Source organism: Rhinopithecus roxellana, chromosome 4 (assembly GCF_007565055.1).
Source record: "Rhinopithecus roxellana isolate Shanxi Qingling chromosome 4, ASM756505v1, whole genome shotgun sequence".
In the NCBI taxonomy this organism is placed as follows: Eukaryota; Metazoa; Chordata; class Mammalia; order Primates; family Cercopithecidae; genus Rhinopithecus; species Rhinopithecus roxellana.
The window spans coordinates 14,728,601-14,741,266 of NC_044552.1; the positions used below are offsets into that span (position 1 = coordinate 14,728,601).

Here is a 12,666-nt window from a genome sequence, read left to right on the forward strand (position 1 = left end):
CAAAATCTGAAAAACAAAACAAAACAAAAACAAACAAATCCAAAACACTTCTGTCCCAAGGATTTCAGATAAAAGATACCCAACCTGTGTTTGAGTACTTACCATCTCCAAAAAGATGTGCCACAAGCCTGGTAAGTGTTTGCTTAAGATCAAACTCTACAAGCTTCATGGCCTCCATGGTGTGTGTCTCTTGTTTATGCGCAGAGCGAGAACTTTGTTCAAAGAGCTGCAGGCTTTCTCCATCCTTTATACCAGCAAATAACTGTAAACCAACAGGAAAGGATAAATAAAGAAAATATCCTGGCCCATCTATATCAGATAACTTTAAAATTCTGCTAAGAATCTTTTGACTTTAAAAAGTTATAATGTGGGTAAAAGACTCATTATGTCTTGTCAATAAATTTAATGAAATTAACATTCACTTAGTACAGCTCTGAAGAAAGCACTACACTACATGGTATGGAGGGTCTTTAAAGAATTAAGACATTCTTCTGATCTTTGCTAATCTGTTTTTCATTTGCATGAACTTACAGTCATTTCCTAGCAAGAGACATTATCCTCAATTCTAGTGGAAATACTAGTGAATCGCTTTCATACTCTAAAATTACATCCCTGACCATCCCACAGTGTCAAGGAAATAAATCCTGTAAGGTCCATGAAGGTAGAAAGCAAGCTGGAATTTGCTAGCCCTATATCTCCAAAGCTCAAGGCAGAGGCTGAAACATGTTTCTGCCACTTACTATCCATGTAAACTTAGGCAAGTGATATGGTAGCCAAGCCTCAGGGAATCATCTATAAAGTGGGAATAATAATAGTAAATTAGTAGATTTTAGTACAAACAAAATAATATATAAAAAATACAGAGTACCTGGCACATTCCAATGGCTAAATAAGTTTTCCTCATTATTGTCGTCATGATTATTAACCACAGCTATCATCAGTCATAAACTGCTTTACCACTGAAATAAACTAACTTTCTGGTCAGTGACAGAGCAGGTCTTTACTTGGTAGAAGATTGGCTCAAAACAGATAACTGAGCAAATGAATGTATCAATCTTCCCACTCAGAGTTGCATAATCAAACATAAAAAATGTTTTTGTAAAAGAATGAATCAGCTGCCATTTCTAGTAATATTGGTTTGGATAATTAGAACCAAACTTCCCGATAAATGCTACTGAAAAAATACAGAAATTCTTAAAAGCATTGAAGAAGTAAAACCGAGATACAGAGGAGTGACTGAACTCTATAGGAAGCATGATGGCAGGGCTAAAAAATTTTAAAATAAATAAATAAAGTAAACACAAAGCCAGAGAGAAGCATTGAGAATATCTGCCTATCTAACCTATCAACTGAAAACCTGAACATGGGTTATATAACAACTTACCACGGAAGTGAGACAAAAGGGAAAGCTTTGCTGTGGAACCAAGCTGGGGGGTTGGAGTCCCTAAAAGACTCATCCCCCGATGAGGATGAGCACAAAAGTAAACCAGTCCTTGCGCAGACTTGAAGTCAGATGTCACATTTTCTGCACAATAGAGAGAGCCTTGGGCTAGGAAGATGAACTAAGGCAATCCCAGACATACTTCCTCTAACGTAACAGCAAAATAAGACAAAACCATTTTCAGAAAAATATTCTAATCTCCTAGGCCTCAAATTATTCTTGTGAGGACAAAAGACAATGACAGCTGTCAATGCTTCCTCTAAAAATAATTTAGAGCAACAAGAAGAACAAATAAAACTATTGAACACAATGCCGTTGGGAGACAGGAAGGAAGGAAGGAAGGAGGGAGGGAGGGAGGGGAGGGATGGAAGGAAGGAAGGAGGGAGGGAGGGAGGGGAGGGATGGAAGGAAGGAAGGAAGGAAGGAAGGAAGGAAGGAAGGAAGGAAGGAAGGAAGGAAGGAAGGAAGGAAGGAAGGAAGCAAGGAAGGAAGGAAGGAAGGAAGGAAGGCCGGCCAAAACCTAGGGACAGAACTGTTACACTCCTACCCATTGATAAGGCTTTAAAGTAAGCAAGAGCAAGCTGGAAAAAATAAGAGAAAGAGAGAAGAATGAGTGAGGTGCTAAGGTGGACCTTAAAAACCCAGAAAATGTAAGTTACACTAAGTGTGAAAATCCTTTAAAAAGTGTCCTAGTAGGCCTGAGCAGGGACTATAGAAAAGTGGTATAAAAGCATGCCCAATATGAAGTGACAGGCCTCCAAAAGCATAGTTACAATGGAAGAGAAAGGAGTTAACACAAAGTGAAAGACAACCTGTTCAGTCGAGTAGGAACATAAAAGAGATGCAAAAAGGAAAATTCAAGGTTGCCAAAGATAAAGCACAACTAAAAAATTAGAGGATTTACAAAACCATTCTCTAACCCACACCAAAAATAAATAAAGGAACCACTAAAGTGTGCATTGCTACACTAACAGAAGAGGGCACCAGAGACTAAGGAAGTCTTTTTTTTTTTTTAATACTTTAAGTTCTAGGGTACATGAGCAGAACATGCAGGTTTGTTACATACGTATACATGTGCCATGTTGGTGTGCTGCACCCGTTAACTCGTCATTTACATTAGGTATATCTCCTAATGCTATCCCTCCCCCTTCCCCACCACACGACAGGCCCCAGTGTGTGATGTTTCCCACTCTGTGTCTAAGTGTTCTCATTTTTCAATTCCCACTTATGAGTGAGAACATGTGGTGTTTGGTTTTCTGCCCTTGGGACAGTTTGCTGAGAATGATGGTTTCCAGCTTCATCCATGTTCCTACAAAGGACATGCACTCATCCTTTTTTATGGCTGCATAGTATTCCATGGTGTATATATGCCACATTTTCTTAATCCAGTCTGTCATTGATGGACATTTGGGTTGGTTCCAAGTCTTTGCTATTGTGAATAGTGCTGCAATAAACATATGTGTGCATGTGTCTTTAGAGCAGCATGATTTGTAATCCTTTGGGCTTATGCCCAGTAATGGGATGGCTAGGTCAAATGGTATTTCTAGTTCTAGATCCTTGAGGAATCACCACACTGTCTTCCACAATGGTTGAACTAGTTTACACTCTCACCAACGGTGTAAAAGTGTTCCTATTCTTCCATATCCTCTCCATCACCTGTTGTTTCCTGACTTTTTAATGATCACCATTCTAACTGGTGTGAAATGGTATCTCATTGTGGTTTTGATTTGCATTTCTCTGATGGCCAGTGATGACGAGCATTTTTTCATGTGTCTTTTGGCTGCATAAATGTCTTCTTTTGAGAAGTGTCTGTTCATATCCTTTGCCCACTTTTTGATGGGGTTGTTTGATTTTTTCTTGTAAATTTGTTTAAGTTCTTTGTAGATTCTGGATATTAGCCCTTTGTCAGATGAGTAGATTGCAAACATTTTCTCCCATTCTGTAGGTTGCCTGTTCACTCTGATGGTAGTTTCTTTTGCTGTGCAGAAGTTCTTTAGTTTAATTACATCCCATTTGTAAATTTTGGCTTTTGTTGCCATTGCTTTTGGTGTTTTAGTCATGAAGTCCTTGCCCATACCTATGGCTTGAATGGTACTGCCTAGAAATCTTTTACACAAACAAAAAGGAACAACAAATAAATTCAGTAAAAATATAGAAAATCATTACTCAAAAATCAGAAAGTCAATTCAAAAGAGCTCAACTAATGAAAATCTAACTTTTCTCCCACCACCCCCCCCAATAAAGGAGCACTAAAAAGAAACATAAACTAATACTTAAAAACTAAGTTACATATGTTCAATCAAGCATATAAGGGTATAAATTCCTTTAGTCAGACACTCAAAAATTAAGAACAAAAATAGAGAAAAAATGAAAAGATAATTGATTTAACTCAGAAAAAAAAAAAAAAAGAAATAAAATCATCTCAGAAACAAAGTCTAAATTCCAAAGCATTCAAGGGACAATGGACTCAATCAAGATTTAATAAGGGGGCATTGAAGACAAGGAGAAAAACAACCAGAAGGAGGATGGCAAAATAAGAAAAGAAGAATCACAGAGAAAGTGGTAGAAATGGAACACAGGCAAAGAAGGAATTACATTGATATAACTGGAGTCCGTTAAAGAGGGGAAAAAAAACCAATGCAGCAGAACAAATACCAGATAAAATAGGTACCTGTGAAGAACCTGGAAGGATCAAACACAGGACACATTCTTATAAAACAGACTTCATAAATAATGGGGAAAATCGTCAAGACCTCTAGGCAAAAAGATCAACTAATGTAGAGGGGTAAAGCAATCAGAATGGCATCAGATTCTTCAAAAACAACACAGAAACAAGACAACAATGAAGTTACATTTTCAAACAACTCAGTTTTCTAAAATGTGGACCAAGAAGTTTATATCCATCAATACTGTCCTTAAAGCACCAAGTCTACAGAAAAAACTTGAAAGACACAAGAGCATAAGGAATGTCACATTAATGAGCTCTTTCTGAAGGATTTACCAAAGCATTAGCCTTGTTTGAGTAATAAATAACTAGGAAAATTTAAGCACAAAACAAATGGAGAACATGTTAATACATAAAAATTGTAGATTTCAGACTAAAATCTGGGGATTACATTGAAAGACTATTATCCAATTGTTATATGTTCTGACAAAGTAGAAATAACGTAGCTAAATAATGAAAGAAAGATGCAAAGAGGAAAGTAGAATATATTAATTATTGCATAGGCAATAGTTAAAGAATACTTTTACGACAAACTAGACAGAACAAAGTTAAATATGAGGAATAAGGGAATTTAAAAGTTTTAAGAATAAAAGCAACCATTAAAACAAAAATATAACCTTTCTAAAGAGCAACAAAAATTTCAATTCAAAAGCACAATAAAACATATTTTGTAGAGAAATAAAATATAACATGTTATGACATATATAACACCACAATATATGATAGAGTTGAGATCTAATATATCAATAACTCAATAAATGTTAAAGTCTTATCAATAAATGTGAACAGGTTTAATTCACCTCTTAAAAAAAAAAATCTGGACACAAAGCATTACTCAACTATACAAAAGATACACCTAAAACACTGTTAAAAAAAAATGGATGGACAGAATAAAACAGGCAAATGGATACAATAAAAAGCAAGCGTAGCATTCTTAAAATCAGAAAAAGTAGAATTCAAGCAAAAAAGCACTGAGCAAGACAAAGAAGATCTTGTATTAATGCTAAAAGTTTCAAATCACAATGAAGGTATAATACTTATGAATAGCTATACATCAATAAGACAATAATTACCTTTGTGTAGAAAGAACCATAGGGGATGCAAAAGACACACATAGAAACACATTAATATTAATAATAGGAAACTTTAATACACCATTCTTAGTATAAGATCAGATGTGCAAAATTAACAACATAAAAGACCTAAAAACATAATCAGGAAATGAAATCATGTGTGTATACATAAATATGCATACATGTATTTTACACACACACACATACACACACATTAAACTTACTCCCTTCATAATTAAAAATACATTTTATTTTCAAGGGCCCAGAGACTACTAACAAAAACTGATCACATAGTAAGTCACAAAGAAATAAGTATATTCCATAAAGAAGAAATAATAAACTATACTCTCTGATTAAAATACAATAAAACTAAAAATCATTAACAACATACACACACACACACACACATAAAGGTCTTTCCACCTGAAAAACTGACACAAAGAAAAAAAAAAAAGAAGGGGAACAAAAGTCAGGAAACATACACCACAAAGAGGTCATACCACTATTGTAAAGAAACTTTTAAAAGTTGACAAAGGGCCAAAAACTCAATAGAAGAATGGGAAAAGAACAGGCAATTCACCAAAAAAAAAAGAAATGAAAATGACCCCTGAACATATGAAAAGGAATTCAAACTTAGAGAAGAGCAAATTAAGCAAATTAAAATAACACTGACATAATACTCCTATCTATCAAAATGGCAAAAATTTTAAAGCTAGACAACACATTCTTTTGAATACGTTGAGGCTTTGGAAAATAAATACAGTCATACTTTGCTGGTGAAAATGGAAACTGGTAGAACCCTTTTGGAGAGGAATTTGACAATACCCAACAAAACTACATATTTGTTGGTCTCTTGACCCAGTCCTTCCATTTCTAGCTACTTACCCTGAAAACATACTTCCAACATTAATATATATGCACAAAATTTTCATTGTAGTAGTGTTTGTAACTGCACCATTTTTTTTTAAAGTCTTACATGGGAAAGATGTTAAATAAACTGTGGTCTATAGATACAATAGAATAATTTTACAGGTGTAATACAGAATGAGGAAGATCTCTCTGAACTGATATGGAATGATTTTCAAGATACACTGCTAAGTAAAAAAGGCAAAGTGCAAGAGAACATATATTGCTTGCTACCTTTCACGTAAGAAATAATAAAACATACATGAATCATCTCATTTGTGACAAAAAGGAAGGATAAGCTAGAAATAACAGAAATAAATCGCCTACAGAGAGGTGGGTGGAAACAGGATGGAAAAGATGGGTTGAATGGGAATGGAGTATAATGAATGGCAGAGTGGGGGTCATGACCTTTAAGTCAACCTTGTTTTATAGTTCCGAGTTTTAGAAGGACGTTAATATTTTATCTACACAAAACATTAAAAATAAAATCCTGGCTAACACCTGTAATCCCAGCACTTTGGGAGGCCAAGGCAGGAGGATCACTTGAGGTCAGGAGTTCAAGACCAGGCTGGCCAACATGGCAAAACCCCGTCTCTACCAAAAAAATACAAAAATTAACCAGGCGTGGTGGCGCACGCCTGTGGTCCCAGCTACTTGGGAGGCTGAGACAAGAGAAGCACTTGAACATGGGAGGCAGGAGATGCAGTGCACCTAGATCACACCACTGTACTCCAACCTGGGCAACAAAAGGAGACTCCATCTCAATAATAATAATAAAAACAATAATAAATATAAAATCTACCCAGAGGTGGGAAGAACCCAAATGAAATACAAACAGTAATGATGGACGGAAGTTTATTCTAAATAAATGACAGCCACTTGAAGAGAGTGAAGAAGAAAAGAATTACCCAAAATAACTTTCAAAAACAATAGTTCAAATATTCTAAGGTGAAAAATAAAGTAACCATAGCAAATATTGTAAACTAGTTAGCAAATTGTTTCCACAGAGGTATGTGTTAACAATTATGAAACTACCTTATGTTCATTCCAGGACTGAACAAGAAAGTAAATATATCATGAGTAAGAAGAACCAGGTTTCTCACTGTCACTGTCAAAGGCAATGGGGAGTGCTAGAATGAGCCATGTGGTGCTGGCTTAGATTGGAGGTACCCATACGAATTCATGTTTTGTAACACATATGCAGACACATCAATACAGAAATAGAAGTAGGTATATCTATTTCCTAGCTCTGTCACTGGAGGGGGCCTACAAGTAACGATATCCCTAGGGCAATAAGTACACTAGTACACTCAGGTCTAGGCTTCTATATACCATTCTTTAATAAAAAAGGAGCAAAGTTTCTCAAAGAAGTGACTGATTCCAGGGCTGGGGTGGAGAAAGCAAAAAATGAATCTGGGATATCTCATGGGGACAAAAAATGATGACAACATGTCAGAGGACACAGAAGACTACTTGAGGGGACTCCCAAAGACCAAATCTGGGTAAATTTCAGCAATAAAATAAATCATTTTGGTAATAGATTATAACCCATACAGTAACCAAATATACATGAAGTCATACTGATATAAATAATTAAATGAATGTATGGGAGAGAAGGCAAAGGTCTTCCTTAGAGTAAAATTCTAATTAATGCCTTTAGAATAAATTACAAAGAAAATAACCATTTGACAAACACCACAATAATTTCAGGCAAAAATTACCAATGGAATCCAAAGTTAGCAGGGCAAAATATTATGAGAACTATTTACACAGTCTCAAAGTATCTTCCTGCAAACACTTACTAACTACAAAGGGGAAAATAATAATGGCAGAGAATCCTAATAGATGCCACATTTACCAAGTGATCAAAGTCAACATATCAACACTACGTTCTTCATGATATAATGCACTAAGGGCACAACAAAATTTCCATGACGTTTTTGTCAAAAATGTAGAATATGAATTTCACCATGAGAAAATACCAAATTATGTCAAGCTGAGAAACATTCCACAAAATATATGGCCAGTACCCTTCAAACATCAAAGTCATGTCAAACAAAGAAAGACTGAGTAACTAACCCAATTTAATAAAGCAGATGGACACATGAAAAATATAACATGTAATCCTAGATTGAATTCTAGTCCAGAAAAAGGACATGTTTTTTAATTTAAGCAAACACATTTTTCAATTTTACATGTTCTATTTAGTTTTTCTCAAATCAGTATAGTCTCTTTTTTTAAATAAAGATGTTTTTTAAGAGCAGTTTTAGGTTCACAGCAAAATTGAGAGGAAGGTACAGAGACATCCCATATAATTCCCCCTCCACACACGCACAGCTTCCTCCACTATCAACATCCTCCACCAGAGTGGTACACTTGTTATCCTAGATGGACTTACACTGACACATTATAATCACCCACAGTCCTTAGTTTACCTTAGGGCTCACTGTTGGAGTTGTCCATTCTATGGGTTTAAACAAATGCAGAACATATATCCACCATTATAGTATCATACAGTGTTTTCAGTGCCCTAAAAATCTTCTACACTCAGCCAATTCATCACTCTCTCCCCACTGGCCCCTGATAACCACTGATTTTTTCACTGTCTCCCTAGCTTTGTGTTTTCCAGAACATCATATAGTGGGAAACATAGAGTATGCAGCCTTTTTGGCTTGTCTTCCTTCATTAGTATTATGCACATACATTTCCCCCATGTCTTCTCATTGATTAATAACTCATGTATGATCTTTTGTTAAAAACCATTTTTATTACTTATACATATTTGAGATTGTATTTTCTACTTCTTTAAAGATTTCACACAGTTATTTTATAATTTGCGCCAAGGAATTCAAATAGCTGAAGCAACTGGGTGTGACTTCTGCTGATTTTCACACAGGATAGTTTGTGTTTGCTGATCTTAGGCTGGATGATATCAAGCAGGGGGAAACGTGAGGGCCTAGGTTGGGGACACTTGCCTTTAAAGACTGTGTGTAGCCAGGGCACCAACAGCCCTGGAACCAATGTAGCTCTCTTGAAGAGGCGAAAGGGAGGGGTGCAGGTTTGACTTCCCCATCTTGCCACTACCGCAAGGCCTGATCTCCCAGCTGTCCTGCTGCTGACAGCAGCTGCAGCACCTCCACACACTTCATGTGAGCTCACTGCTCCTGGCACTTCCTTCCTTCCATTATTTCCCCTCTCCCTTGGGAAGTTCTCTCACTTTTGGTGAGCCTAAAAATTGTAACAAAATTATTTTACGTGGAGTATAGTTGGGGTATTTTTAGCCAGCATATCTAGCCTGTGATAGAAGTGGAAGTTTCCAGAACTTGATTTCATAAACTGCTTTCAGAATCAGAATATAAATCTCCCAGGGGTTAAAAAATCCTTACACTTTTATACCTTGTTCTTAATCAAAAAAATATTACTACTCTGCTTGACAACCCAAAATTCCAGCCTTGTATCCAAATGATTTTTACTGTATGCAAAAAACAAATCTCTGAAGTGATGAAGCCTGAGTATCAAGGACAATATGTAATGGTGAAATTAAACACAACTCTAACAATATTTGAGCAACTTTAGCATCACTGGAATTTATTTCCCCTGAGGAAATTACTGAAAGAAAAAAATAGCCTTTAATTACTAGAATCTGTTTTTAAAAATCTCTCAGTACCTTTTAAACATAATATACATGTAACATGGAGCTCTTGGGAAACAGTTTATATGAATTCCAGGTTTCATGAACATTCTTCTTCTTTAAGAACAATGAATTTAGCAAATACAGCAGATTAAATTAGCAAGCAATTACAATTTTCTTTAAAGAACAGTTATATATGAAATAAAATTATTCTAATAGAATGTTAGAATGTCAGTGGGCTATGACATTAACATTAAAATTTAAGATTTAAAACAAAACCATAACATTAAAAACATTTATCACCACTAGGTGGTCAGATTGCCCACAGTTTTTTTTCTTCTCAATGCTTTTATATATTTTATTCATTTCCTCAATAAGCAAGATTACATTTGAAGTTGTGGAGAAAACAATAAATGTTACTAGAAGGATAAAAAAGGGGAATAGGAAAGGATTCAAACGTCAGTGTCTCCTAATGCTAGAAATACAGTGGCCAACCCCAAAATTATTATAAGCACATAGTGTTTTGATATTCCTACAAATGAAGATAAAGCTGTTTGTTCCTGAGATGGAAACTACTCCCAGAACATGATAATTAGTGGGGAATAAGGAGAGGAGAACTAATAAGATGAAATGGGGGAAACATTTCACTGGTAATGGTACAGAGAAAAATGAGGTGTTCTTGGTCAAAATGTGGCTCCAGGTATCGAGCGTCATCCCTACTAAACAAAAATATAAATAACTGATCAGGGCCAGAAAGACCCCAGGTTCCAAAGAATAACTTTTATAATCCAGGAAAAGTGAAAATTTTGTTACCTGATCTAGTTTGGTAATAAAAGGAAGTATTTATTTGCAATTACACATGAAAAACCAATCAGTGGCCAGGCACAGTGGCTCACACCTGTAATCCCAGCACTTTCAGAGGCCGAGGCAGGTGGATCCCTTGAGGTCAGGAGTTCAAGACCAGCCTGGCCAACATGGTAAGACCCTGTGTCTACTAAAAATACAAAAATTAGCCCAGTGTGGTGGTGCACACCTGTAATCCCAGCTACTCAGAAGGATGAGGCAGGAGAATTGCTTGAACCTATGAGGCAGAGGTTGAAGCAAGCCAAGATCACACCACTGCACTCCAGCCTGGGTGACAGAGCAAGACTCTGTCTCAAAACCAATCAGCAGTGTTGATGGTCATTCAACTAGAAAAGGGAACTAGAGCAGGGACTTGAAGAATAAGCCTGGCTAAACTAAGAAAAGGCAAACAAACAAAAAAAAAGAGGCCCACAAGGTGACAGCCCTACTCTCTTTCAAAAGACGCAGATCATCCTTTTTTAGACAATGGAATATGGTTTTTATACCACTTCAAATGGCAATATGAGTGTGATGCCAAAAGTTAATGAGCATCAAGAAAAAAAATCTTTTTATATTGCAGTTATTTAAGGACACCAAATTTTTTTTTTAAAAAAAACACTGTCCTTTCCTAACAACACAGATGTTTCAAAGTGACACTTGGAAGAGAAAACAAACAGCCCCTACCCCATGTCACTTACAGAAGGTACAAGAAAAATGGCGGAGTTTCCATGAGATATCACCCAGTTCGACATTTTCTAATTAGGTACTTAGATTATAAAACCTAAGTAATAAAACCTTCATAGTTTTACTGTAATATTTATACATATATGTACACACACAAGCATGTGTCACTTAAGGAGGAGGATACAATCTGAAAAATGCTTCATTAGGCAATTTTGTCATTGTACAAACACCAGGGAGTGTAGTCACACAAACCTAGGTGGTATAGCCCACTACGCACACCTAGGCTATGAAGTACAGCCTATTGTGCCTAGTCTACAAATCTATAACAGCACGCTACCATACTGAATACTGCAGGTAACTGTAACACAAATCACTAGGTGACAGGAATTTTTCAGCTCCATTATAGTCCTGTGGGACCACTGTCACATATGGGGTCTGCCATTAACTGAAATGTCTTGCGGTCGTGCTCGCCTCGGCAGCATATATACTAAAATTGAAAGGTTTTGTGGTGCAGGACTGTGTGCGTATATGTATACATACACACATACACGTATTTCAGCTTTATGCTCCTCCTCATTCTGAAGCTTAAATAGCCCTCTTTATGACACTAATGTCATTAGGTAGTTACCAGAGAAAAATAAACTCTTCTCTCAAATTTCTACTCAAGCCAAGGAGAAATACTTGATGATTTAGGAAGTCAGAGCCTTAAGCTTCAGTCCAATGTGGCCATGACCATTGCTGGCAATAAAAACTAAAGCCAACACATTTTCAGTCTGAATGCATAACAGGATGCTCCAGACGTCTCATTCATTCCGCCCCTTCCATCCACACAGTAAACAAACATCACAGAGGAGATGACCAATGAGCATCTCAGCAGTTCTCCGTCCTCCCGCAAGGAGGACAGCTCTAATATCCACAGTCAAAGAGGAAAAGAGTGCCTTTCTCCAAACAACACATGATTGCATGATAGTACTAATTATACCTCACACTGGTAAACTGTATTATTATTTTAAAAGCACTTGTCATCTTCTTGCTTTTCTTTTTTTTTTTTTTTTTTTTTTTTTTTTCTCGCTCTGTCGCCAGGCTGGAGTGCAATGAGAGATGTCGGCTCACTGCAAGCTCCACCTCCCAGTTCACGCCATTCTCCTGCCTCAGCTTCCCAAGTAGCTGGGACTACAGGTGCCCGCCACCTCGCCCGGCTAATTTTTTGTATTTTCAGTAGAGATGGGGTTTCACCGTGTCGGCCAGGATGGTCTCAATCTCTTGATCCCGTGACCCGCCCACCTCGGCCTCCCAAAGAGCTGGGATTACAGGCATGAGCCACCGCGCCCAGCCAAAGCACTTGTCATCTTCTACATGAATC

General features: G+C 36.7%; 1 protein-coding gene across 3 annotated transcripts in view; it reads right to left on the reverse strand.

Moving 5' to 3' along the window:
• FARS2 (phenylalanyl-tRNA synthetase 2, mitochondrial) overlaps window positions 1-12,666 on the reverse strand; it is a 533,375-nt gene that overhangs the window by 365,314 nt on the left and 155,395 nt on the right. For all 3 annotated transcript variants that reach the window (XM_010371342.2, XM_030928686.1, XM_030928687.1), the window contains exon 3: window positions 103-262. In XM_010371342.2, the coding sequence (XP_010369644.2) occupies window positions 103-262 (160 nt within the window). The remainder of the gene's footprint in view (window positions 1-102; window positions 263-12,666) is intronic.